Here is a 27,842-nt window from a genome sequence, read left to right as displayed (position 1 = left end):
TTAGTTATCTTTGTCGTGGCTGTGGCCGTTGCAGCTCATGGGTCGACTGATGCAGGATTTGTGCGGATGAGCTCTGAAATGAAGGCCATCCAGGGCGAAGTGCTGCTGTACGAGAAGCTGGAGCTCGTCTGCAATGAGGGGTCAGAAACGGACAAACATTAAAGGCTGATTTTGTCAAACCATTTTAAGGTGAGGGAATGAATCTTTAGTGCTTTAACATCACTAAAGAAGGAATCAACATTTCCCAGATTAGCTCTTTCATTCAGAGAAATTGGCATAATTACTCTCATCATTTCAGAACATTACAGATACAACTAAAGAAGCTCCCATCTGTCCACATACTGCTTTTAAAACACATGCAGATGAGAGAGTTGCTGGATGGTTTGATGGTAAAAGAGGAGACGGATTCATCGGACAGCTGAGAAATAAAAGAGTACAACAAACAGAACAAAAAGAGCTTTGACAGTTTCTCGAAAAAGCAGATGGTGCACCTAAAATCTCTAACAGATGGCATTTATCTTCTCCAGTAAAGCCCAGAAAAAGTCGAACATGATTGTGACAGCAGAGATGAAGTGAAAAGACACACTGACAGATGCTGTCAATCATATCTAACATGGTCTGATTGTATCAAAGTGCTAAAAATAGCACAAGTCCTTAAAAAGGACAAATAAAAAACAAACAGAAACAGCATCTTACCATAAGAGACCTTTCCTGTTTGAGATGCTTCAAACAGACCTGACAGCTCCTCTTTCTTCACACCCAGCATTATTTCCAAGATGACGACCAGCTCCTCCTCCGGGACTTCTCCGCTCTCCTCGCTTTCATACATCTGTTTGGCGAAGCGGCATTTTAGTCAAATGGAGCTGAATCTACAAAGCACATTTGGTGGGAGAAGAGCTCACCTTGAAGGCCAGTTTTAGAGTCTCCGTTGATTTAGAAGGTCGACGTGTGGTGGACAGAGCCACGACAAAACGTCTGACGTCTATCCGTCCATCTCCCTGCTGAAGTCACAACAATCTCAGTGAGAAAAAAGCAGCAGAGGAAGTAATCTCAGGTTGTAGGAAAACAGCATCTGCCGTCACTTCACAGCGATCTCCAGCGTAAAAAGTACAAATATTTCAATCTAAATGGCAGGAGGTTGATCTTTACTTTGTTAAAAGTCATCTCTGTGTAATGTGATGTACATGAACAAGGTTTTGCTGTTTTGTTTTTCAGTTGTGGTACAATTAAATCATTTTCACCCCATTAAATTTCATGAGTTAATTTAATTTTTTTATTGTAAAGTGTCCAGAATTTACAGCAGCTCCTGCTTTAGAAGTCTTATTTACAGTGTTTCATGTCAAAATGATGATTGGAAATGTTTCATTTAGGTTAGTTTATTTATCAGATCCTATTAGCTGCTGTCTTTTCACAGCATCTACTCTAAAAGAAAAAAAAAACAACATTAAACTGAACTTGACTTGATGTTGTCTAAACCTTTGAATGTGCATCAACAATTCTTCACTGTTTATTAAACAACACAGTTTTTTTTTAACAAAAACCACCAAAGATAGTGTCTGAACCATGAATCCCCCACTGTGTGTTCTGGTTTCAGTCCTCTCCATCTTACGGGTCACATTTTTACATCATCTGACCAAAATTACACTCAATACAGGACGACTTATTGACACACTGACATTTCATATTGCGGTATACCCACCACTGCTAGAAGCTTTTAGATCAATAAATAGTTTTGGGTGACTCAACCTAAACGTCCGACATCAGTGGGTTTTCCATTCGGTCCTACGAAGGCTGCAGGTTTTTCATGTATTCCTGCTCCAACATCTGAGTAAAATAAATGGATCTAACAGCCTGTCAGGTTCGGCTAGAAGACTCATCCATTTGAGTCAGCTGTGTTAGACTACGGAGACAGGGAAAACCTGCTGGATTGGGGTCCTCATAGGACCGCATTAAGTACCTCTGTCCTACATTCATGATATCATATCAGTGTCACATCAAATTTGTACTTTTTCTGTAAATTTAAAGTTGAATATACCTAAATATTGTGAGCAGTGTGTAAGTAATCCATCCTGATTTACATTTTTTCCCCATCAACAAATCTGAGATAAACTTCTGTCTGCAAATATCTGGGATGGTTTGACTGCATTTCATTCGGTTCTACTGGTGCTGCATGAATCCACATTCAGGGTTTTAGAACATATTTTATCAGATTTACTGAGTTTTAACAAGATTTTCTTTCCTTGGTTCTATTTTTCCTGTTTTCTTATTGGCTTGTCAAAACTCTCACTTACCATTCTTCTAGACAAGAAGATTTGAATAAATCGTTTTGATTTATAGTAACACAACTTCTATACTGTGGATATTTTCAGAAATGTTTCCCACCAAGACCAAACGCAGACTTTCCTCCAACGCCATTTTTAATTTTTTATTTAACAAATCCATCATTTTCCATTATCATACTTTATTCATTCACTAAAATAAACCCTTGTTTATGGTGAATGCTGTGCTTACCTGATCAAACAGGCTGTGGACTTGTTTCAGTGTGTCTGTAACTGGTAAATCGAGGAACTGGGCGAAGTCGTCCAAGCCCAGTCTGTCTCCCTGCAGCTTCCTGGCTCTCCTGGCCTGCTCCTCCAGCAGTTGCTGTGTGGTTCCTGCCTTCAACCTAAATACATGGAAACTCTGTTAGTTCCTTTAACTTTGTTTAGCCTGTAGATATATTAGGAAAAAATAAACACAGAATTGTCTAAACTAATTTCCATTAATTTTCTGCTCAAATATCCCAACTCTACTTCACATGCAGCAGTTATTACTTTAAAAAACTACCATACTTATTTAGTGTGGTTGCTTCTCAGAGTGAACATTACCCAGGAGTGTATTTACAGATGCCCTGACACACAACACCTGCAGGCTTAACACAGACGCCTCAGTTACCTCTAGATCAGGGGTGTTAATCTCCTGTCCTCTGGTGTCCAGCAGGTTTTTGTTGTTCCCCTACTTCAACACACCTGATTTTATCAAAATGGATCCACCAGCTTCTTGTCAGCCTATCCATTCACATTGGTCTGGTGTGTTGGAGCATGGAGACAACAGAAACCTGCAGGATACTGGCCCTTGAGGACTGGAGTTTGACACCTCTGCTCTACATTTTACCAAAAAAAAAAACCACACACAGCCAACATCCCTGCATAGAGGACGTCTGTAAGTAGCTATCGGCTGTTCCATCCATCCATTCTCTTAATTCACTGGATCAATCATTGGATGAAAGGAAGTCCATCCAAAACCTGTCAGATCCACATTTCAGTCACATCCCTGTGATGGACTGGTAACCAGTCCAGAGTGTACCCTGGGCCATCACAGAGAGTCATGCTCACCTTCCCTCCTAGGCAGGATTTAGAGCAACTAATTAACTAACATGCATATCTTTGGATGATGTGGGAGAACATGCAAACTCCACACAGAAAGAAACTCCTTTCAATCTCCTCCTCAGAGACTCGAACCAGCTGAACCAGCTACCTTCCTGTTGTGTAGTGTGGCCTCACAGTGGTAAATGGTAAATGAACTTGTACTCATCTAGTCATGCAGACCACTCAAAGCGCTTTACACTACTTGTCACATTCACCCATTCAACACACTGAACCCCAACAGGAACATCGGGGGCAGCTTTGGGGTTCAGTGTCTTGCCCCTGGCATTTTAGTCAGGGGAATTGATCCCCCAACTTTCCAGTTGAAGGACAACTGGTCTTCCTCCTGAGCTACAGCCGCCCCACTATGCTAACAGTGCTAACCACTACGCGTGTGATGGACTGGCGACCTGTCCTGCCTCTCGCCTGATAATTGCTGGGATAGACTCCAGCTTTCCGGCGACCGTTCGCCGGACAAAGCGGTTCGGGAAAATGGATAGATGACTGACTGACTGTTAAGTGAACGTGTGATTAAACTTTGTTTATGACGAAGCTTCATGTTTTGTGAATCACACTGCATACTGTAAATCATTACGTTCCTGATATGAACCAATGAAAATCATTCATCGCTTTGAGCGGAGTCGAGCTGTTTGCTCAGGTTAAAATGTTTTGGCTGAAGTCTCATTGTGGCAAAATCATGCAGAATAATTATTCTTTTTTCTAACAACTATGTGAACCTGATAGATAAACAATTGAAACTAGTTATTTTAGTGAAATCTGTTCCACAGCTGGAGATGGGGGGGGCAGCAGTTTGTAGATGTTCCCTAAATCACCATCACATGCAGGCATCAGAAGTCACTTTTAAGGAAAAATATTTTTATCTGGGATGAGTGAATCCTTCATTCAAACACCTTTAAACTTGGCAATGTGCTCATTTGGGTCCTAAACTTTAAACCCACCAAGTTTGAAGCAGCTGATCAAGAAAAACAAGAGATTTCTGAACTTTTCAATGAGATCATTATATAAAAAACCATTTTAATTCCTCTTTTTATGAAAACTTCATTAGAATCAGGGTGAATGATCAATGAAAAACATTTTAAACATAATGAAAGTTGGGCCAGTTATCATACATAATGTGTAATACTAAAGATTTGTTTATTTAAGAACTTCTTTTTCTCCTCGCCTCACCACTTCCCATCATCGCTGTTTCAATCCAGACCCCGACTACTGGGAATGCCCATGGAGAGACTCAAGCACACCAGTCTAAATAGAAACACTGCGATTTATTTTTAAAATTCTAACAATAAATAATCCTTCTGAAACACAGGTGCTCATAGAAGGCAGCGCTTGAGTAGAGGATTAAAACAAAGATAAAATTGTCAGAATAATCCAGGTCCAGACACGCAAAGTGGTTCAGAATAAAATGTCTTTAATAAAAAGTCATTAAAAATACACCAGTGCCTGGACTTGGATTATTCTTTAGGGATTTTAATGTTTTACTCACGTTAAAATTAATATTAGTTTGATATAGAAGCTGACTATTCTCACCAATGGGGATGAATATGAATAATTTTATGCTGAAGCATGAAAAGAAGAGTTTTAAGATGCGGTACATGACACAGGTTCATGCACCGTCAGGACTCATTATACACTTATTTCTTCCAAAAAAAAAAACCCAACTTTCTTTTGTTCCTGAGGGGCAACAGTTTTATAATGTTGGACCTATTACTACTACATGTAGGAGAGCAGTGGTCTACTGTCCTCGTGTCAGCGCACTTCTTCACCAGCCTGTTAATGAGTCAGTTGTGCTGCTCCTGAGTGTTTCTGCTCTTTCACCACCAGATGTCAGTGTATCCCCACACACCTTGAATCAGCACTGTAAAACCAGTTAATCCAGTCTCCATCCACTCACCCCAAACGGGAAAGCAGATGGTTGAGCTGCAGCAGGCTGCTGCAGTCGCGGATACGCAGCGGACCCTGTGACAGGATGAGGTCTCGGTCGTCGAAGGACAGGTCTGTTAGCGGCAGCTCCAGAGCCCTTCAAGGACAAATAAGAACAAGTTTTGTTTACACACATCCGAAATGAAAACGAGAGGATTATTTCAATCTCATCAAAGAAACTTGTGCAAACAAACCAGAGCAAACACCAACCTCGACATGAGCTTTCTGACATTATTAGCAAACAAAGTGGGATTTTCTTTTTCCTCCTCTGATGGTGTGTATATGGGTAGGTACTGAGGAAAAGAGGAAGGCAGGTCAGCTCATGTCTGCTGTCCTGTCACAGTGCTGCACACTAAACCATAATATATGATGATTTGAAGGAAACAGAAAAGACACAGACAGAAAGAAGAATTACCTTCCCTCTGATAAACTTGATTACTCACCTCAATCTCCATAGCATTATGAGGTTGGCACAGAGTGAGCCAAACAATCTTAAACCTGGAGGATAGAAGAGTTTGATGTTTTGATGGAAAGCCGATCGTATCATACAGTATCTGTCAAAAGTCTGGGCACACTTTCCCCTTAAATCTAATGGGTGAATGTGTCCAAACTTTTGACTGCTACTGCACATGTGTGCATGTGATCTATATATGCATCAAGTGTTGAAGTTTGAAAGAAAACTCACGCTCCGGGACCGCGCCACGTCCATGTAATAGTGTCCTGCAGGGTTGGAAGACATGACTTAGAAACACATCGTACAGCTGGAGAACGTTGGAAAATTGTGATTTGATCTGATTTTCAGCCAACATGAAGGATTAAATATGAGTTAAAGTTGATATTTATTTAAATATCTGCATCTTACCACAACTTCACCTGGATTTTACACACTCACTGTGCAGAAAATGTTCATTTCCATCATTTATCCTGCATTTTTGGTTTATTGTCTACATTTAACTAAAGCAGATAGAAAGGCTCCTTGTATGCATGTTGATACAATAAAGCAAAGTATAGTCATGAATGGTGATTAATAATCATTAATTATTTGTAAGCTGTTTTAATTTGATCAAACTTTTAATAATTTCAAAATCATAGAACTTTATTTATGCCCATGAGGCAATTCAGTTTACAGACACGGGTTGAAGCAAAGGACAGGACACTCAACACATCTGTGTATTTGTAATGCTTTGTGACAATGAACCTGATTCAGTCAGACTCCAAAGATGCATTTTCTCTAACACCACCCAGAAAGGTTTTTTATTTATTTATTCTCATTTGCATCCTGGCCAATGGCCAGCATGGGGCCATTAGAATAAATAATACATTCACATAAAGCAATAATGAAGAATTAAAAACATGGCCATTCAGACAACATATGTATTAGATCCGACGGGTAAAGACCCCCCCAAAAATTACAAGCAGGTGCACTGATCAGAAATTATTGTTGGCAACAGATTATTGGAAGTAAAGGATGGGATGCAGGTATAAAGATTCAGTGTTTCACAAAACAGACTCTAGTCAGTGGAAACAGCAAACTGAGATGAAAATGAATCGCCCAACGAGGAGATATCCGTACCAGACGTCGTTTGAGGTAAGTTATGGTTGAAAGTCATGAGTTTGGTTTTACCTTTTAGAGTACTTCAGCTCAGGTTGTTTTGTATTTTCTATAAGGTCTCAGAAAGCGAGCAGAAGTCTGTTCTGAGATAAACATCTTTCCTTACGGGACAATCTAAGCCGCTTCCTAAAACACTTAAACCAAGCAGTGTGCTTCAGCGCTGCCAAATCAAAATCTGCTCCTCTAAAACTTATAAACTTCAGGTATATTTATTTGCACCTAGAAGTAATAATAAAGTTAATCCTGCTTAAAAGGTTTCACAGCAGTTGTTTTGCAAACACTAACATCTAATCCTGCAGGATGGACAGAAAATGCCAGGAATGCTCAACTAATCAGAAATGCTGTCAGTCCCACTCCCAAGGTTAATGGTCTCAAAGTTGGACCACAAGGGCTGTTTTTCTATGTAAAATATCTCACACTCAGACACCGATTAGCTCTCAATTCCTGGAGTGAAAATGTGGGAACTTGAGGAAAGAAGCCCTTAAAAACAATTTAAGATGGAACTTTAATCGCAACTCAAATATCAGGGATGTAGAAACTTGAAATCTTAACTTTTGTGACCTGAAAAGTAATCTCATTGTCCATTGTATGGATGAATGAAACGCTAAGTGAATGGAGTTTGTTTCTGTGTCAGTCACAAAAAAACACATCCATTCCTGCACAGAGGAAGATGCAAAAAGACGTCAATTCTCCATATGTTTTATGATTTGGTTCAAATATTACATCTACAGCAGACCTGAGGTGCCATCAGCCTCCTTTAACAAAGTACTGACTACTTTACCTCAATATAGCATCAGCATATTGCCACTGAGGTAAGCAGCAACTATTCTGAGCACAAAGTGAAACCGATACGGGGGCTTTCTAGGGAAACAGATGAGGAAAACTAGGTAAAACTGGGTAATAAGAAATGCATAATTCATGACGGTGAGGTGAGGTGCTGAGGGGGAGACATGACACCTGTGTGTGCAGGTTTGTGTGTGAGAAGGGGATGAAATATCATCCCCACTAGAACATGAAGTCATTGAAGACAAGAGGAAAACACACCCTAATGCAAGGGGATTGAAACCATTACATCACAGGTGTGTCGCTGTGTACAGCTGGAAGGTGTGTAACTGGAAGTGCATCGTCTTTATATGATCACAAATAACTTGGTTACAGGTGTGAAACAGTAAAAACGTAGTAAAGGTGGAGAAGAAAGGGACACTAGAAGGAGAAGACAGGATGGGCGTGGGATTTACCAGCTTGTTTGGGTACCGTAGTATCACTGGCTGAACTGGGAGTCCTGGGATGAAGGCACCTTTGAACCACGAGACAGAAAAAGCTTGTTAGAGCCAAAGTTTTAAATGCCTATTTGGACATTTTCTACAGATTTTCAGCTGAAAAAGCAGAATGAACTGATGAATTGAGCCGAGACATGCAGAGAAAACTACAGCTACATGGTCAGAGAAGAGCGCCATCTTGTAAGGCATGTTGCTAATGTTTGTTACTGTAGTTGCTTTGGCTAAAAACGCTGTTAAAATGGTTAAATCTGATAAAACGGAGGAAATAAAGGAGAAACTGAACAGCAATACTAAGGTCCAGTGTGGTAAACATACACACACACACACAGGCTACTTTATTAGCTACAACATGTTTGTTCACACAGATAACCAGCCAATCACAGGGCAGTCCTTCGACACAGTAAGACATACTGTACAGAGATGATCAAAATGACTTCTTGAAGTTGAAACTGAACAAACAACTGGGGAAGAAAGGGGATTTATGCGACTTTAAACGTAGGATGTTGTTTGTTCCAGCCAAGCTGGTCTGAGTAGAACACACTGATGGCTGAGTTACTGGGATTTTTACACACAACCATCTCTGAGGTTTACAGAAAATGGTCTGAAGAAGAAAGAATATCCTGGAAGCAGCAGTTTTCTACCTTGTTGATACGTTTTTCTCTACGTTAGCGTAGAGAAAGTGAGATGTGCACACTGACTAAAGACAACAAAAAAGAAACAGTAATTGACTACTGGTTTCAAACAAGGTATGCAGAACACAGTCTGTGAATATAAAACCCTTCCAACCCTGAAGAAGATGGTTCACCGCAGCTGAACACCACACAGGTTTACTCAGACTGGAAAAATGTAGCCTGATGTGATGAGTCTCTACTTCAGCTGCAACATTCAGACGGTCGGATCAAAATTTGATGTGAAGAACATAAAAGTATGGATCAGTTGTGCTTCGTATTAATGCCTCGGATCACTGCTGGTGGTCTAAACACCACAGCCTTCCTTCAGTATACCTGACCATATCTATCCCTTTATGAGCAATGTGCACCATCTTCTGATGGCTTCTTCCAGCAGGATAGTCCACCATGTCACAGAGCTCAAATCATGTTTAACTGGTTTCTTGAACATGATGAGGAGTTCACTGTACTCCAATGACCTCGACAGTCACCAGATCTTTGGGATGTGATGGAACGGGAGATTCTCATCATAGATGTGTGATGCTTCATGTCAATATGGAGATAAATCTCTGAGGAATGCTTCCAACACCTTGTTGAAGCTCTGAATTTCCCCTCGGGGATGAATAAAGTATCTTTGATTTGATTGATTGATTGACTGAATCTCTGCCATGTAGAATTAAGGCAGTCTGAAGGCAAAAGGCGTCAAATCCGGTGCTAGTAGGGTGGACCTAGTAAGTGATTATGGCTCTACAGCCTGTGATAATGTAACAGGCTGTTGCACCATGTTCACTCTTCTTGCATACTGTAAACTATATGTTTTGGCTCAGTGGGAACACAAACACAACTTAGTTCATGAGCAGTTCCTCAATTTTTTATTGCAACAACCTGGTGTTGAGTCAAATTCCGATTAAACCCCTTTTGGTTCAGTTGCAAATGTTTTTGTTTTACTTTAGAGGAACATCATATCACACACAAATACACCGCAAGTCTGATCTTACCGTGTGTGTGTGTGTGTGTGTGCATAAAAACAGACCTTTGAGCTTATTATGCAGCATCCCTGCATACTAAAGACAACAGCATCCAAACAGCATGGTTTGTAAACAAAACACTGACCTCCAACTACCCAAAATGCAACATGGCATGACGTCACCTTTACATTCTCTACACCAGCCCTGACGAGCGACAGCCTCAGGATAACCTACTTTATTATATCCTGTTGGTGACTGACAAGCTGATCAGCTACATGCAGTATTAATCGCTGGACAAAGACCCATTCAAGCTCTGTGTCCTTCAAAGGAACGACAACATGAAAAGAATACAACAGATGTGAAAAGACTTAACCAGTGGATGCAGGTTATTTATGAATGCATTATTATTATTATTATTATTATTATTATTATTATTATTATTATGAATGCACCTCCTGTGACTGTTTTCAGTTACAACTTGGTAAAAAGAAAAAAGATCTAAACTGAACCTCCATCATTGAAGAGAAATGACTGTCTGACAACTTTTAGGTAATGCAAAGCTATGATGATCAGTGCTTGTACAAGCTTCTGATGAGGCAGCGAGGACGCGAAGCACAAAACAGATCAATATCTACGTCATCTGAATAATGATGCCATTATATGAAGAGAACAAAGAGACAAAAGGGGGGGCAATGAAAGAGATAAAAAGCTGTTTGAAATGTGAAAACAGGGCGTTCATGCACAGGTGGCAAGTGCACAGTAACACACTCTCACACACACACATGATACGGTGTCCTAGGAGGCAGTGAGGAGACATAACTAGAATCTGGAGAGGACAGGCAGCACAAAGCAAAATAATCAAGCTGGTCAAACATGCACACACACCATCACACAGACACCCAAAGCAGGACAGGGAGCGACCAACAGGGCTTACTGGGAATGAGAGAATTACAGACTGGAAGAAAGGGGATTAGAGAAAGCAGCCAGTGGACAATGGTTGACAACATAACACACACACACACACACACACACACACACACACACACACACACACACACACACACACACACACACACAAAAATACACATATGCACACAGACAGGATGTGAGCTGAAAAACAAGTTCTCATAGAAATGAGTCCAACTGAGCCCTCAGCATCCTGAAGCAAGCCAGTGAACCTCTAAAGCTGCTGGGATCGGTTCAACATGCCCCGATGTCTGAAAGTATGTGCAGAACCGTCGGCTCTGTTTACAAATAAGCCTTTACAGGTTCAGGCAGAGTCAATGAAATAAACACAGAGGCTTTCTATTAACACAGACACACCCATGTCTGGGGAGTAGCCCCGAACAAAACACTGCCAACGTATCGCTTACAACACTCTCAATGGGACTGAGGGAACATAAAGCCATTTACATTTACTGTGAAATCAGTAACATTTATTTGTAACCCTTCAGATTCTGCAAACTGCTCTTGAAACTCAGAATTACAGCATCAACCAGTCACATCTCTGCTCATCAAAGTCTTTGAAAAGCAAAATAAAAACACACAAGTATGGACAGAAATGACTAAAAACATGCTATGACTTGGAGCTAGATTTTGATTTAAATTGTGACTTTGTTTTTGATTTTATAATTCTTTAAGCAAGCCAATGATTCTTGCTCATTAACACATAGGAGGTAATGATGCTCTAAGTACTAGCAGCGTCCACATCTAACTAGCCAATTATCCATCAGGCTAAACATGAGACATCTAGTTACCGAACTATAATGCCTTCGCCACACATGTACATCTTCTATGTAAGCGTGTGCAGACTTCCAGGACCTGTTAAAACACCTCTACGATGCTATTTCTAGTTTTCTTTCTACAGTGTTATAGTGTTGAATACTCATCAAACATATAAGCGGCGCCGTTTTTTATCACCTAAACGCATGTTTGAGTTTTCCATGGCTCTCTTTGTTCGGTTTCCATGGAAACGATTGGTTTTAGAGAGTTGTTTCTACTTGGAAAATTTAGTGACGTCCCGGCAGAGGGACTCAGTGATTGGTCATCTTCTCTAGGTTGTTCACGTTCACAAGAAGAAAGCCACGCCCACCTTCACTGTTCAGTATAACTACTCCGAGCAGCTGACCAATCAGCTCGCAGGCAGACAAAGGGCGGAGCTTTCTCTGTTTGCTTGTTTCTGTCAGAGGCTGATCTGAGATGATCAATACAAAATTAATGAAGGGGTTTGTGTAAAATGCTTGATTATTTCTTTTGCTTCTAAACTTGCATGTTAAAATAAATTAGACTGAAATGTGCATCATAAAGCCTCTTTAAGAAAAAGAAAGAGCGGAGGATCTTCACCAACATCTGCCTCTGCTATTTTACACCTGGTAATTTTATAGTTTTTACAGTGAGAAGCTGCTGTAAAACTGCTGAACAGCTCCAATTATCATTACAATTTTTTACCAAGCACTCAGACTTTCCAGAGAAATGTCAATAAATCAAAGGCGAAGATCAAATTTATTCATGTGGCACCGTAGTGGTTTCTGAACATCCAAAGCGATCACATGTCATTGTTCAGTCCAAATACTGTACATCAAAACAATCTGAGTAAGAACCTGTCTTGTGTCTACAGAAAACAGCAAATAGCCTATTTTACATGGTTTCTTGTACTTGATTACCAACAGTTTGAAAGGTTGGCAGGATTAAAATATTATTTTTCACCAAGTTGATTCCCAGTGAGCTGAAACTCTGGGACATCTAAGAATCATTTGCAGTGTGTCCTTACAACTTTGAAGAAACTGGTTAAATGGAGAACACAACAAGTGTATTTTTACAGCAGGAAAAACATACCTGAAACTTACATCTTCAAGAAATATGAAAAAATACACTAAAGACCTCATGCAGAGCCAGACAGGTTCATGTGGACCTTCAGCTCATTCACATACTCTTCACTGAGAACGCGTCACAGATGTCAACAAGCCATTCTTAACCATTTAAAGCCTGACCTATACAAAAAATATGGTAAGAAAAGACCAATTTTTTTTAATATGAGGTCTTTACTTCGTCCTTTAACAAAACGTAACAAATAACTTAACGATTTTTTAAGGAGGGATATTTATCATTTATTACCACGTCATATGTAAAAATTATTACAGTTATTATCTTCTGCTTCCTGGTATCTCTTAGGGAGCAGAAGACAAGTATCAGATTGTGTTCAACAGGGTTCTGAGCAAAGTTTTTACCATAAAGTGATAAAAAAATGCCTCAGAAATTTTCTGTAACAAATAATACGTTTGGCTTTATATGGTTGAGGAAGGTAAGAAAAGGTAGATCAAATGACAAGAACTGGACTGAAAATCAGTAGCAACAGGTCTGATGGACTGATGAGTCCCTCCCAGAGTCCAGACCTCAACATTATTGAAGAAGTGTGGGTTCATCTCGACAAAGAATCGAACAAAAAGGCAGTCAACTTCCAGAGCTTTGCAAGAGCTCCCCTGCATCTGCTTATGTTACCAGGCTAAAGCAGGAAAGGCACCAAATACATACCAGCTTTGAACAAGATGAGACCGGACCTGTTGGTGCAGGTCCCCTCAGGGAATATCATGATCTGAAACAGAAAAGTACATTTGAAGGAGGAAGCATGTGCACAAGAAACATGTGACTTTCATTGTTTATTCCCTTTTTGCATAGCTGCAAGTGTGCAGATCTCCCCTCTACTCGTGCAATCATCTTTAAATCAACATGTGATGTGGCCTGGTTTCACCTCTGTGTGCGTGAGCAGCTCCATGTTTATTAGAAATATATTCTACCTGAGGCCACTTTCCTCCCGACCGGGCCCTCCGCTTTATCTCCTCCACGGTTTTTCTCCTCGAGTCCTGGTCTGATCGAAACACAAACACCGGCCTGATGTAGCTGATCAAAGCTGGGGGAAGAGATAAAAAAGCCATTTTGGAAGCCAAAACAATACAGTAAACATGAAAAATATAACTAGTCTTAAAAAAGAGAAGTAGAAACACACATCTAGTCAATTAACCGTATGTAATTTGGGAATGACGGAGATGTTTGTGGTACCAGTAAACCGAAGACCACAATCACTAAGTGGAAGTTGTTTTAATCCTTCAACCAACCAATTCAGCCTCTACTAAGATAAAATGTCAAATTTCTGTTCAAATATATGTTTTGTAACAATGTAATTTGTCAACAAATTAAAATGCATTTACCTGTAAATGTAAAAATGTAGCTCGACCCTCATTTCTGCTTCTGAGTTATAGCATTTAATAAGTAAAACAGTGTTATGATGTGACAAGATAACCGTCATCACTTTTTCTATTACTGCATCGTGTAATTCAAGAGGACCAGATCTAATTAGCACTGATCTAATTGGGTCGTCCTTGAGACCAAGTGGCTTTTGTGAAGATATTCCTTCACAAAAGATATTCCAAGTGGATCAAAATGTTTTCCATTTAAGCTGATGATAGAAATCTGGATGTAATAAGATGCTACTGAGGAGTAATGCAACTCTAACTCTATAAAAGAAAAACCGGGTCATTGTGTACTGTGACTATATCAGAATTCACTGATAAGCAAACCTCACAAAACAACTTTTTAATCAAAATAAAGAAGAAAACATAAATAATTAAAACGTTAGACACATAAATATTCCAGGACTATGGTTCTATTCTTGTCAAAAACAGCATTTTATAGCTGATCAGCGGTCCTGTGTTTTCTGTGTTGCATTTTGTATCTCATGATGTACTAAAGGATTGCAGTTGTGGAAAGTTCTGGACAACCAACAGGTCAGTTCAGCCCCTGGACTCTTCTCCTGTGAAGCCATGTTGTGACTGATGCAGTATGTGTTTAATGTCTTGCTGAAATCTGCAAGGCGTTATCTGGATGGCCATACGGAAACTTGCACCTTTCAAAGCTTCGAAAGCGCTTTTCCAAATATCCAGGTTTCAGGTTTCATCAGCAGTCTTTGCTTTGCTTTAGCTTGCTCTGAGCTTTGCCGAGCGAACGGCAGCAATTCTGCATCGCGTTTACACATGGCTTCTTTTTTGCACGATAAAGCTTTAACCTGCTGTTATGCCCCCTGGCCTCAGCTTCTAATGTATTTCAGCAGCTATTGCTGCAATAATAATTGCTTCAAGCAGCTATTACACCTGCGATTGGCTGGCTCTGCAGCACACACCTGACTGTGCCACCCCCTGCCTGTGATTGGCCCATTCCTTGGCTGGCCGGCTGGAGCATCCCTATTTGAGCCAGCTTGTGACGAACATTCAGGACAGCTGTTGTTCTGATGTGGAACAGCTTGCCACTTTGGAAATCTTCAGACTGGTTGGTTTTGTTATTGCTGCCTTTGTCGACCTTTTTAGTTGGCCTTTGGATGTGTGGTTTTCTTTGGTTATTGTATCGTTTTGTTGCGTAAACCAGCAAGGTTGTTTTGTGACCAAATTGTTGGTGAAATATTAAATCCTTTGTTTACCCCAATTTATCTTATGTCGTTAATGTTGCTGCCCCTCTTCCCCTAGCAGAGCTGTGGGTTTGTAACACCTGCAATTGTGACCAAACTATGTGCAGGACTTCTAGAGGTGTGCTTGAGTCTAGATGGAATAAAAGTTATAGTTATACAGAGTTAGGCTCAGTTTTAAAAATATACTCTAATTAATTACAGGTTTTGTAATTCATTAATTAATCTTGATTAATCACATTTTAATCCCATATAAAAATTTGCCAAAAGAAGCAATTATATTTTTCATTGAAATTCATTTTAAGGGATTATTAAACCAAATAATAGAAAAAGATTATTATAGTAAACTCAAGCTCTATTAATGCCTGGAAAAATGCATTTAATTTTAAAAAAGTAAATAAGAAATAGAAAACATCCCTGGCCAAAACTGAATAAACTTAAGGTGTCATTTTAAATACTTTAACTAACAGCTCCAGTTGTTCGGAGTTTCTCTTCATTAATAGAAATGATGATAGGACAGTAAACCCGAACAGATCAGTCTGATCATGCAGCAGAGGTGATCACCTCCTGCTCTGACAGCAGCGTAGAGCTGGACGCTGCAGGACCAACCTATGAGAGTCCTTTAGGAAGGGGAAGAGGGAAGGGAGAGGGGGGGCTTCTGCTAACAGAAAAGAGAAAACTTCACATTCTTTGCTCACCAAGAGTCCCCGATAACACCAGAAAAACCTGATAGACTTGTTGATGCTTGTTTTGTTTTTTTTTTAAATAAACTCACTGAAGGGTCTGAAAAATGGCTCAACGAACACCAAATTAAAATTAGTAGCTAAATTAGTAGCGGAGGTACTGTGTGCATCACTGTACCAGGAAATTTTATACAACAAAACCTTCTGTGATTAAATGCATGAATTTTTTTTTTTTTTTTTAACGTGTGAATTTTTCTGTAAATAATTCATCATAAATTCTCATGTCTTGTGGTTTAATGTGTTTTCTAAGTTCTAGATTCCTGTTTTGTTTTTTTGTTTTTTTTTAGTTTTTCCTGTTTAGTTCTCTTGTCTTGTTTCGTGTGTAGCCTCTGTTCCTGCTAGATTCACCTTGTCTCTTTAGTTTATTTATTATACCGGGGTCTTGTTTGGTTTCTGTCTGTATTTGTAGCACCTCGGTTTCAGTTCTGTTTGCTGCTCCATTATGTTTGGTTCTGTTCGCCTCATGTGTCTGCTTGCCCTCAGTTTTGTTTTTGGGAATAAACGTCCTGACTCTGCATCTCTGGCTCCCGTCTCCGCATTTGGGTCCTCATTTCCACCACACCAGTGACAGTAATTAACGAGTTAAATCTCTCCCCTATTTAAGATCAAGCCCATCCAATATTAATTTTTAACCAGGGTCCCTTTTATTGATTCCTGGATCTTGGAATGATGGAAATGTGTTCTTTAGATGATGGGATATCAAAGGTCTTTCCCATTTTACAACATTTTTCTTGAACTGCTGCACAATATCTATTAAAACTTTTTTTTAAAACACATTCTTTGCCCATCTCTACTTCTGAGACACTCTGCCTCTCTTAGGTACTCTTTTTATACACAACAATGCTACTAAACTGTTGCAAGTTAACCTAATTAGTCGCACCAGCATCCTCTTTCTGCCTCTCTTAAGTCAGATTTACTTTCCCACCCTTTTGTTGTGCACATCCAAGCTTCTGAGACGTGTTGCTATTTTTAGTGAAATAATAAAATATCTCACTCTAAAATATTGTTTTCTATGTGTCATAAATAAAATTTTGCTTTATTGTGAATCATTGCAGTCTGGTTTAATTTATATTTTATACACTTTTTGGGGGGGTTTTATGCTCAAACAAGGTGTCAAACTAAGATACTTTCCAACTGAGCATCCTACAGAGCATTTGTCCTGCGAGAGCATCTTAATTAGCATGAGAGCGACATCTAAACTTTCATTTCTAATTCTTTATAAAGGCAAAGAGAAGCACCTTGTTTTAATCATTCATCTAATTGTCAATTGTCAAACTTGGGATGTAGATTTTTGTACATTTCTATCTAATTTTTACATTTTTACACCTTTGCCCAGCAGAAAATGAGGTGTAGGACTTACTGCCCCAGACTGGGATGCTCCTGCTCTCCAGTTTGGCGACGATGGAGCACATGGTCATGGTTACTGGAATGGCATCGAAGAAAGAAGAGTGAGGCGCCACGGTAAGGATGGGAACTTCAGAGGATGCGGCGCGTTCCCCCTTCACCTTGATCCAGTGAAAACCGCCGCAAAACCACATGGCTCGCATGATCAGCCGCAGACAGAGATCTATAAATCTGATAAAGTAAAGTTTTTCATTTAAATTTCCACCAATGTTAAACTTACAAACATCCAATATTCCCAAATCTTGCAAATAAAGCTGTTAACAGGATGTCTCCATCACACAGCCAACCAACAACTCACCTCCTCCACCACGACTGTGGCTCGATGACAAACTCTGAGCGTCCCAGGGAGGCTGTGAAGGCGAAGGGCCAAGCCAGCAACATGAGGAAGGAGACGAGCAGCAGCCGCACAGGAAACACTGTAACTGACATCAGTCCTATCTGAAAATAGAAGACGCGGAGAGGAACAAAGAGTGGCACTGTTACCATACGGCTGCATTTGTACCACCTGCAGTTCACTGTTAGATTCCTGTGGCCTTTTAGCCAAAAGCAATCATCACTTAAACGTATGCAGAACATTCCTATGCAGCAGAGGAATATGTCTGTTTATCCTTCAGGCCAAAGCAGAGGAGAGCCGCATTCCAGCTGAAGCTTCAGAGAGGAATAAACAAACATCCATCAAAGTCCCCGCTCTGACAACATGTTATGCGAGAGAAACACCTGAGATTGCTGGTTTTCATATTGAAAACAAACACTGGTTGAGACGATCAACACTAGTTAACTTCAGCATGGACAAGTGGAGTAACTCTAAACAGACAAAACGTAAAAAGCAAATCAAGAGATCCTCAAATAGACTTCTTATTCAAAACAGTGTTTTGAGTTTTATTATCATTTATACTAAAGAATCATTGTGGTGTGATCACCTTTATGTTTCAGAGCTTTTCTTCTGTGAGGAATATAAGGTGCAGTTTCCTTTTTAATATAGCTCTGGAGCTGCAGGTGGCTCTTTGAACCATCTGCAATTGGCAAAAAAATAATAAAATAACTAATAAATCTTTTAAAATATAGATATAACAACAAATGCCAGTTTTTAGCTATTTTTCCTTCTTTTTACCTTCACCAAGGAGGAGGCAGAGGTTATGTTTTTGCTGGTTTTCAATCAGTTTATCTGTTGATTTTTGCAATTTTATGCAACAACTACTGGATGGATTTTTATTATATACATTTTTTTTTTCTTTTACAAATATGTCTTGGTGTAACTTAGATTCCACTAATTTTTGGGAGAGATCTGGATCACTGTCTGAATTCAAAATACTTGGAAGAATTCCCTACCATTGAGAGAAACGGCCTTTTTCAGGATGCAGTAAACTCCAGGGTGCTTGGCCAAAAATGACTGGAGAAGTTTCTAACAGGTTTTACAAGATCTCACAGAAAGATGGATCCTGGTAAGTTCTGGATGATATGATCCAGAACAGGAAAAAATAAGGGATCTTTGGAATTTCCATCACTGCAAGTGAAAGAATTAACATATAAACATGCAACAAACACCACAATATAGCCAAGACACTGTGGATTACAGTTATACTTGTACAGTTTTCTGCTCTTGTATTAGGTCATAAATGGGATCCTCCCTTTCTCAAATATTCAATATTTATAACAACAGATGCCTCCACTTCCTTCCTCTCTGCGTGCTTCTGAACAGCAATCTGTACACGTTGTATTTCATTCCACACAGGGCAACATGGCGGCAGCACATAATTCCCTATGACTAAAAATGGCTTTCTCAGGTAAAACACATCAATTAATTTAGCAAAGCAATTACATACGACGGACTTACAGAGAAAAATGATCATTTCTTTGTCATAGACTAAAGAGGTTAAATGCATTTGTTATTATTTCACTTAAATGGAAGAAACTTTGACTAAACTCCACATCAACTCAAAGTTAGCTTCTGATTCTACTTTTATTACTCCTCTCTGCCTCTCAGGTTCATTATTAGCTTATCTTCTGACCATTTCATAACCGTGGATTTTTTTGTGCATGTTCCTGTCAACCTTAAACTACAAGCCAAACAAAAGTAAAGTAAATAAATATTTCATAAAGCTCTTTTTATTCCATGATGAATAAAACCTAGTTCTGCTTTGTTGGTGTCTGTTTGTGTTACACCATCAGCAGCATAGTATTGTTGCAACATCATCACCAAGAATATGACAAGGCTAATTTGTTTTACTCAATCATAACAACTTCAGGATCTACTTCTGAGGTTGTGTAATAGAGCATAAACTATTCAGATTTATGGGTTTTGTGGGTAGTTTTTCTTTTTGCTTCTTCATTTCAAAACCATAAAGTTTGCAAATGTTTTGCCTGCGAGTTGCACGGAGACTTTGCATAATGTAAAGTAAAATAAACAGTGATCAGGATTATGAAGATGATTAAAAACCAGAGTAAGTCCTTCTCAAAATACTCCAGCAAGACGGAGACACTTGAAGGGACTTCATTTCAACGGTAAAACTTAAACCTTACAGCTTGCAGAGTTTCCTCATTCAGACTGAAGCCCAACAGAAGTGATGAGAAGTCAGCTGAGCCGTCATGCTTTGTATTACTGTGTAATAAGTGGTTGTATGGACCAACACGGTCACAGTATAAATCCAGACCAAGTGGCATCGCTGCTTCCTCCTGCATGTGTGACCTCTGCTCAATCACTTCATTTGTTCCTTCATTCCCGTCTCATCGAGGTTGTGGCTTACACCTTATTTCAATCTCTAAACCCAAGGGGATTCCTCTCTCCTCACCCCTCCATCCATCAGTCCCTCACCGTCTCTATCTAACAGCTCAGCTGCGCATTCATTCACCACGCTGCTCTCCCTTCGACTGTGTTCCTCCCACTTTGCAATGACATGCGTTTTTGTCACCACTCTGGGGACTCGTATCCAAGCGTCTCTCCTCTCCTCTGCCCTTTTTCCATTCTTCCCAATGTATGGATGTAGCTGGAGGACCCAGGTGCAAGCTTCAGAGCTGCATTAATAAACAGCAATGAAGGTGATTTATGATGCTCAAAACCTCTCTCGAACCTTTCACCCCCCCCCCCCCCCCCCTCCAAGTGATATGCGGCATCATCAGAGCTTAACAAATTCATCCGGGAGGATCTGCTGACATTTTCTTAAGAGGCGGAATAAGAATGAGCCGAAGCGGAGTGGAGCTGAGCAATTTCAGATGTTTTATGTGAACCGTAGCGATCAACAGCTTCTGATTTATTATTTCTCCTGGACATAAACTTCCGCACGGCTGAGCTCTCTTATGCCATAAATCTACAGTCCATTAGGAAAGTACCAAACAAGTTTTAGTTTGTCTAATTATTAGTCAGTATAATCCTCGGGGGCTACTACATATCCAAACGTTGAGGTGTTCTCTCTTAAAGGTCCACTACAGATTGGTTCCACCCCTCACACACAAGTCTGTGAGCAGGAAACAGAACAACCATGATCACCAGGGGGATAACTGATTGCAATAAAACAAATACAGATGCAGCTGTTCTGTCATGTGGTGCGGCATTTCTCTGACTACCAGCTCCTACAGGTACATGTGCAGCAGATGAGCTGTCAAGAAGTGGTTGGGGCGGTTTCCCCTTCATATTATCAGAGAACGGCGGCATGATTTCTGATATGTGTATCAGTATGAGGGTAAACTGTTTCTTTCTCCTACTGTGCAAAGACATACTGATAGGTAAACTGGTGTCTCTTGCACATTAGGCTGTCTCATTGGTACTGATAACATCATGCCCATCACAGGAACACATGCAGCAGAAACAAGCTAAATCTTGTAGAATTGTTGTAGTCATTTCTGAGCCTAAAATGGATTAATAGTCTTCATAGGTTTTTTTAAGCCTGTAAGGTCCTGGTCTGCCATTTGGTAGAGGTAAGTTTACAGTGACTTTGATTAATTTCTTTTAAAAACTGTGGAAATAAACCTGTCTAAGCCATCTCTACCAATTGGTTTGGTTTGGTCCGTTTCACATTTCATCCATTTCACTGTTATATTACTAATAACTTCTTATTTTAAACATCTCAAACACTTGCTAAAAATATTTATTCTGTTTATTTTTGTCCAAAACAAACAGAAAAACACCGAGAGACATTTTTCTGGCCTTTTTGTTAAAGGGTTAAAGTCTGAGATCTGAACTGGAAGAATATTTAGAGCACCTCCACTCAATGAAATTCATTTCATCAGAACATTTAAAAAGTCATGATTTTTTTCTGTCCAGTTTTTTTATCACAACAAAATCTTGGCATTTAGGTAATTTTTTTAAAGTTGGTCAGCAGTGAAGTTTGAAAATGCACCTGAATTCACAGCTGACTGTAGCCGTCATATGATGGTTAATTATTTAGCTCTCATGTCGAGTTCGGGAAACATGAATCAGTAAAGCTGATTTTTAGGCATTCATCAAGCCTTTCTGTAAATCATATGATAGTGGTGACTAAAAACAGAATAACTACTAGCTTGATGCTGCATCCATTTCATGGATGGATAATGGACGGATGTTGAGTCTGTGTCATTAACCTCCCTACCACCACCCAAAGGCTCCCACCTGAGGTAAACATTCATGTGAGTTTCCCATCAAACACCCAACACCTTCAGATAATGTCGCTCTGCACAGTTTTTGACAACTAGCTTTTCTTTGCTTCTTCTTTTCAACAAGCAAAAGGAAATGAGACCTGATTTCCACCAGGTCAAGCAGGCAGCAAAGTCTGGCAGCAAAAACTACACATCAGAGCCAAAAGCTGCATCAAGTGGCCCACACAAGTCTGCCGTACACACAGCAGATAACACTGTAAACACTTTGTTTTCCTTAGGAAGCTGCTGTACAGTCGCCGAATGCGACAGCTCTGCTGAATGTCACAGATGTTTTGTTGATGTGCTGGAGGTTTGGCCGCCATGACAGCATCATGCCTCAGCTGAAACGAGTGCTGCTGTTTGTCCGTCTCTTACAGCACAGGGGGAGAAATGTGTTCATACATCGACAGTGATTTTTGTGTCAAACGTACAGATTGTAAGGCTGAAAGCAGCTTGCAAAAATATGCAAAACTAAGCAGATCTGAAGGCAGATTTCAGAAACGAAAAAGTGCAGCTGTTGTCGTGTTTCGTTTTTGTTTAGACAGAGCTCATGTGTGTTTACATGAGCGTGTGTAACTGACTCCACGCAAGTGGAAAAACACACCTCACTGCTGCGTTAGAGGCAGGCAGCAGGAGGTGTGAAGCGTGCTTGGAGATGCACATGGTCCAGCTCGCTGACTTGCTGCCGTCGTCTGGCACACACTCACAAACAATCAGCTGCAAACCTGGACGGAAAAACTGACAACACCACAGACTAATAAGGCCGTACTTACCATTTCTGGGAAAAATAAAAAGTTTAGTCAAAGCGTTCAGGGAAGAGTCCAAGTCTGGAAGTGCGGCTTGCTGCTGAGGAAATGGTAAAACAAAACAGGCTGGAGGCACTGGTCTCCTGCTTGTCTCAGTGGAATTGTTGATTGTCAGGAATCTGTCATGCCAGCATCAAGGCCACTTAGTTTAGCTCTGAATGAAAGCAGACCTCTCTGAGCCCTGAGGCTATCTGAATACACCTAAACCTGAAGTACTGTCCACAATAAATGTCTGAAGATTGTCCAAGAAACGTGCAATTTGTTTCTTGATTGGATCAACAACACAAAGGTGACAGACCTCCTCAAGCCTCCGGAACAAGACCTCCTCAAATTAATTATTATATACTACAATTTTGAATTTCCCTTTTGAGATTAATAAAGTATTTTTCATTTCATTTCAAATTGAAATCAAATCTCCTTTTTTAAAGTTTCAGGAGTTTTGACTTTGGTTTCAAATGAACACAAACAACTGATGTCAACAAAAGAATATGAATAAAATAACGTTACAACCATAAACCATATACGAAAGATGGATGGAGCCTCCAGCGGTTAAAAGTGAAGCCTACGCGGAAGTGCATAAATCTGCAGTTCCCCCTTCATCCACTAGGGGCTCCAAAACAGAGCAAATCCCCATAGACTCCCATGTTAAAAAGACCAACTTCACAGCAGAAATAAACACGTTTACAGCCTGGTGCAAAAATCCATTTTAGGTTTAATAGGTCAGGCTTACCTTCATGACAACTGTGGGGGGAGTGAATTTTTTTCCTGACTCGCCCGTTTAAAAGTAATTTGATCTCAAAATTTTGGCATATTTAGGGGCGTGTCCATTTGATTGACAGGTACCCGATCTCCTGCTTCAAGTAAGAAGTACACAAAAAAACTTGGTTTTTAGCCGGTTAACAACATCACTTAGTTTTAGCCCGCTTACCTCTGTTAGCTGGTTAGCTCCTGTTATCTCTGGGTTAGCTCAGTAAGCTCTTAGCTACAAGCTGCACGGAGTTCGCTCAATGTCAATCATCCACCATGACGCTCACTGCCACTCTCACCTCTAGTTTCTGAGCGAGATGATACGCATGCCCCTGCCAAAATGGGCATCAATTCAGCTCTTCAGAAACCTATGGGTGACGTCACGGAGGCTCTGTCCATCTTTTTATACACAGTCTATGGCTCTGAATGATAAGCACGCCGCTGCCACTTGCAAAGATGCATCCGGGAAAATACCATAAGCAGACTCTCTGCAGACACTGTTGCTTTTAGCAACTATTCAGACCCCTATAGTAAATCGTTTTTATATATGATAAAAATGACTAAAAACTAATCTGTTGACTTTTTCAGTTGTTACTGAAGACTGACATAGAAGCATGTATCGTTCTTGCTCTTCTCAATCAGCAACAGTGCTGCCACAGACCAGTCCCCTGTCACAAACAACTTACAAGATAACCAGGGGTTGTGCCACGATAAGCGATCCATAGTGGTTCCTGTTTCAGCACAACACCTGTCCCTGCACTGAAGTGCTGGGGGTGCAGGGACAATGTTGTTGGAAATGTTCAAACCCAGTGTGAAGCTGCCAGTATCTGATCTGCCCAGCTGGCTTACAGACATAACGTCTATTCAGACTTTAGGCAAAAATGTAAAAAGTTTAAAATGTTTCTCGTTGTCTCGAACACATTAATTAAAAACTCAAACCAGATTTGGAAAAAAAAAAATCCTCTAAAAAAAAAAAAATTTTTTTTTTAATTGAAGTTTGGATTTTTGCTTTTATTTACGACTAAACTGTTTTCATGAGTTGTAGAAATGTCACTTCTCATCTTTTTACACTTCCCTGTTTTTCTTTCACTTTGGCTCCGTATACACACACACACACACACACACACAAACGGCCCCTACAAACACTTTCACATCTTTAACATGTTCCACTCCTGAAGTCCGCAGCTTCAACCCTCAGCAAACACCCATGTGTAAACACACCTGTGTGTATAAATGTGTGTGCCTACAACTAAGACCAGTCAAAAAAAAAAAAATTTAAAAAAAAATTAAAAAACAGATTTCTTTAAAGACAGAGCTGGTTGTGACCTGCTGTTTACAGCAGGGGTGCAGTTGGAAATCTAATGGAGATTCATTTTAAATTTGGTCAATATGATTCAAGTGTGGCTGTGTCCCTTCATCCAGGAAATGTGGGGATGAGACAGACACAATTCATGTTTCAGATAATACTCAAAGCAGCACGTGGAGCTACAACTTGCTGGGATCGAACAGGCCATGAACACTGTAAAGAAGAGTTAGATACATGTGCAGCTGCACAGATGTGGTCATTTATCAGCAGCTAAAAGTAGTGATAAGCAACATTAAGTGTGTTTAAACTTTTATCATAGTCCTGTAATTTAATAGCACAGATAAATAACATAAACTCAACTATTATACTAAACCAAGAAGACGTTTACTTGCCATGAACTGCTAGATAAAGTAGTGGTGGGCTATTAGAAAATATAACTAAATATAAGTTTAACAGCTTTAAAATGTTATTCACTTCTAGTCTCTTTAAAATAAACATTATTATTATTATTATAAAGAACAACACAACACAGTGAAGTTACTTTTCCTCGAGAGTAGCAGTACAACGCCACTCCCCTGCGTGTTTTTTTTTCACACCAGTACTTCACGTTATTTTACCAGACTGTGAACTCTTCCTAAAAACACGTCTTTTACTCCTTGACAGCCTAAACCGGGGAAAGTTTCCGCTTAGGGACTTCTTTATACACTTAAACCACGCAAATAGCACTTTGAGCAGACTTTTAAGTTTTAAGGGTTTTTTTTGTTGTTTTTTTTTAATGCTCTGAATTTTCTCACCTTTATTTTCTCCGTCGTAGTGAAATTGAGCTCGTGCACGAAAGGGTTTCTACCCACTCCTGGGGGGCGGCTGTTTGACGTCTCCATTGTTAACATTAAGACAAAAAATAAATAAATAAAACAGAACTTCAGCCCGCAATGTCACCAGTATTCCGTCAGGCAGAGGAAACCTTCCTCCGCCGGTGTTGGCGGAGACTGTCTGGGGCGGGAAGGAGGGTGGGATCCGCGGCGAGGCGTCAAGCTAGACAATACGCAGGGAAAGCGGGGTGACTTCCGGCTTTGAAAGGCTAAATTATTCTGGTTTTACTATCTGAGAACTGACAGAGTAAACTGAATCAGAAAAATGTAAATTAAACTTTCACAAAACTGTGTTTGATCCACGTTTTTTCATAGTTTAATTGTAATAATAACGACCGAAGTTGAACGTTTATCAGCTGTTGCTAGGTGACGTTTGCATTTCAAAATTAAATACACGAAAATACCGAGATTTAAGAGATTTAAAGTTAGGTGTGGCATAACCAAAATTAATTAACTGGTTACGAAACTGTACGATATTAAGATAGAAAAACTTTTGGAGGACCCAGCTACACAATTATAAACACGTGGGTTCCCCCCTCCCCCCGTGGCTTTGTGACCATATTATCATTTTGCCTGGACTACTTCTGTGTTTTAGTTTGTAAATCTGTTTATGTTTCCTAGTCTGGACATCTGACTTCCACAATGAAATGTTTAAGGTCTTTATATGTCTTCAAACCAATTTTGTAATCATTTTCAGTCCCTTATAGTCAGTTTAGTCCCTTATTGTAATAGTCTTACTCACTTTTTCATTGAGGTTCAAGGTTGCCCAAGCAGATAATGAGGCCTGAACTTGTTCAGTGGAAATTCACCCAAGGAACCAACCACTTTTCTAGTGGTTTCGGATTGTGTTTACAGGTTGCAGGGTTTGAAGACAAACTTGAATGGTGATAGAAAATCTGACTAAACCAGGATGACAGACCATAACCACCATATTTGGCAAGATCCATCTTCTTAAAAATGTGCATTACTGCAAGGGATCAGATTTCTGCACGGGTTACACAACAAAGCTGGTGTTTCTCTCTTTCCACTGTCTATAACTGTGTCATTTGCAGTGCTGATCACTGCTGTGTACCCAGTAACATCATAAAAAGCGACACCAACACATCTGATGAATAAAACTTTCTCAACTTGAAAAATTGCAATAAGAATGAACAAATCTGATCCCAGCACTTAAAAAAAACAAGAAAAATGCTTGTAAATTCATTCAACGGTGGCCGACACACAAACAGGCAGTGGAATGTAGATGTTAAGGACAATTAACCTTCACTGAAGTATAGAAGGCATTTGACGTTGGATTTCCTCCAACATTTGATCCGTCCATTGATTTCTGATATCTCATGTTTTCTACATGACAGCGAAAGTATGAACAGACAGTCCACCTCTAACCTACAGAGGACTGGTCTATTGTGTACCCTGCAGCAGAATGCTTTATCAGCCAGTATTTACTTACACCAACTTATTTCACAACTTAGGAAACTTCTGATATGTTTGTACTTGTATGAAAGTGTGCTTGTGTGAACTAAATGGCTGCAGATGCTGGATCAATACTCTGTTGTGCTCGCTGAAAACTTGACATGCTCATATGAAATACTGCAAGTGCATTCATGCTGGTGTTGTAATGTTTCTTGTTACTCCATTGGCAAATATTAACCTTTAAGAAAGCTATTTGAGCAGGGCCAGTGTTTGTAGCCAAACATCTTTCAACCAATCAGGTTCCCTTGTCTTTGCAGTTTGAACAATATCTGGTAATAAAAAAAGAAAAAAAAAAAGGGTTAAGCACATTGTGCTTCATTCTGACCAAGAATAGCAATAGATTTTTATGATAACTAGCTAGATTATCTAACGTTTAAGTAAATACACAGTCAGAAATAAGCTATGAAATGCAAAAGCGGTTGAGCAAAGCTGCTTTCCAGTCAGGATCCTGTGCCTTTGTAGACTTTGGCTCCCTCTTGTGGTGAAATAGTGAAACACAACCTGTCATTACAAAAAGCTCATGTATGTATGTATGTATATTTTTTTAACATCAACAAA

General features: G+C 39.8%; 1 protein-coding gene across 1 annotated transcript; it reads right to left on the bottom strand.

Moving 5' to 3' along the window:
• lpcat1 (lysophosphatidylcholine acyltransferase 1) lies at nucleotides 1–25,820 on the bottom strand (the record flags this gene model as incomplete). Its single annotated transcript, XM_079258766.1, has 14 exons — nucleotides 1–128; nucleotides 697–829; nucleotides 903–1,001; nucleotides 2,512–2,665; nucleotides 5,317–5,442; nucleotides 5,556–5,638; nucleotides 5,789–5,843; nucleotides 6,031–6,065; nucleotides 8,196–8,254; nucleotides 13,405–13,465; nucleotides 13,668–13,780; nucleotides 17,429–17,643; nucleotides 17,771–17,910; nucleotides 25,734–25,820. The coding sequence occupies 14 exons, from the start codon at nucleotides 25,818–25,820 to the stop codon at nucleotides 1–3; spliced, it is 1,488 nt and encodes a 495-aa protein (XP_079114892.1).
• Nucleotides 25,821–27,842: the final 2,022 nt, after the last annotated feature.

This window comes from Telmatherina bonti (assembly GCF_933228915.1).
Source record: "Telmatherina bonti genome assembly, chromosome: 19".
NCBI lineage: Eukaryota > Metazoa > Chordata > Actinopteri > Atheriniformes > Telmatherinidae > Telmatherina > Telmatherina bonti.
The sequence above is the reverse complement of the archived record's forward strand: the minus strand, read 5'-3'. Positions and strand labels throughout refer to the sequence as shown.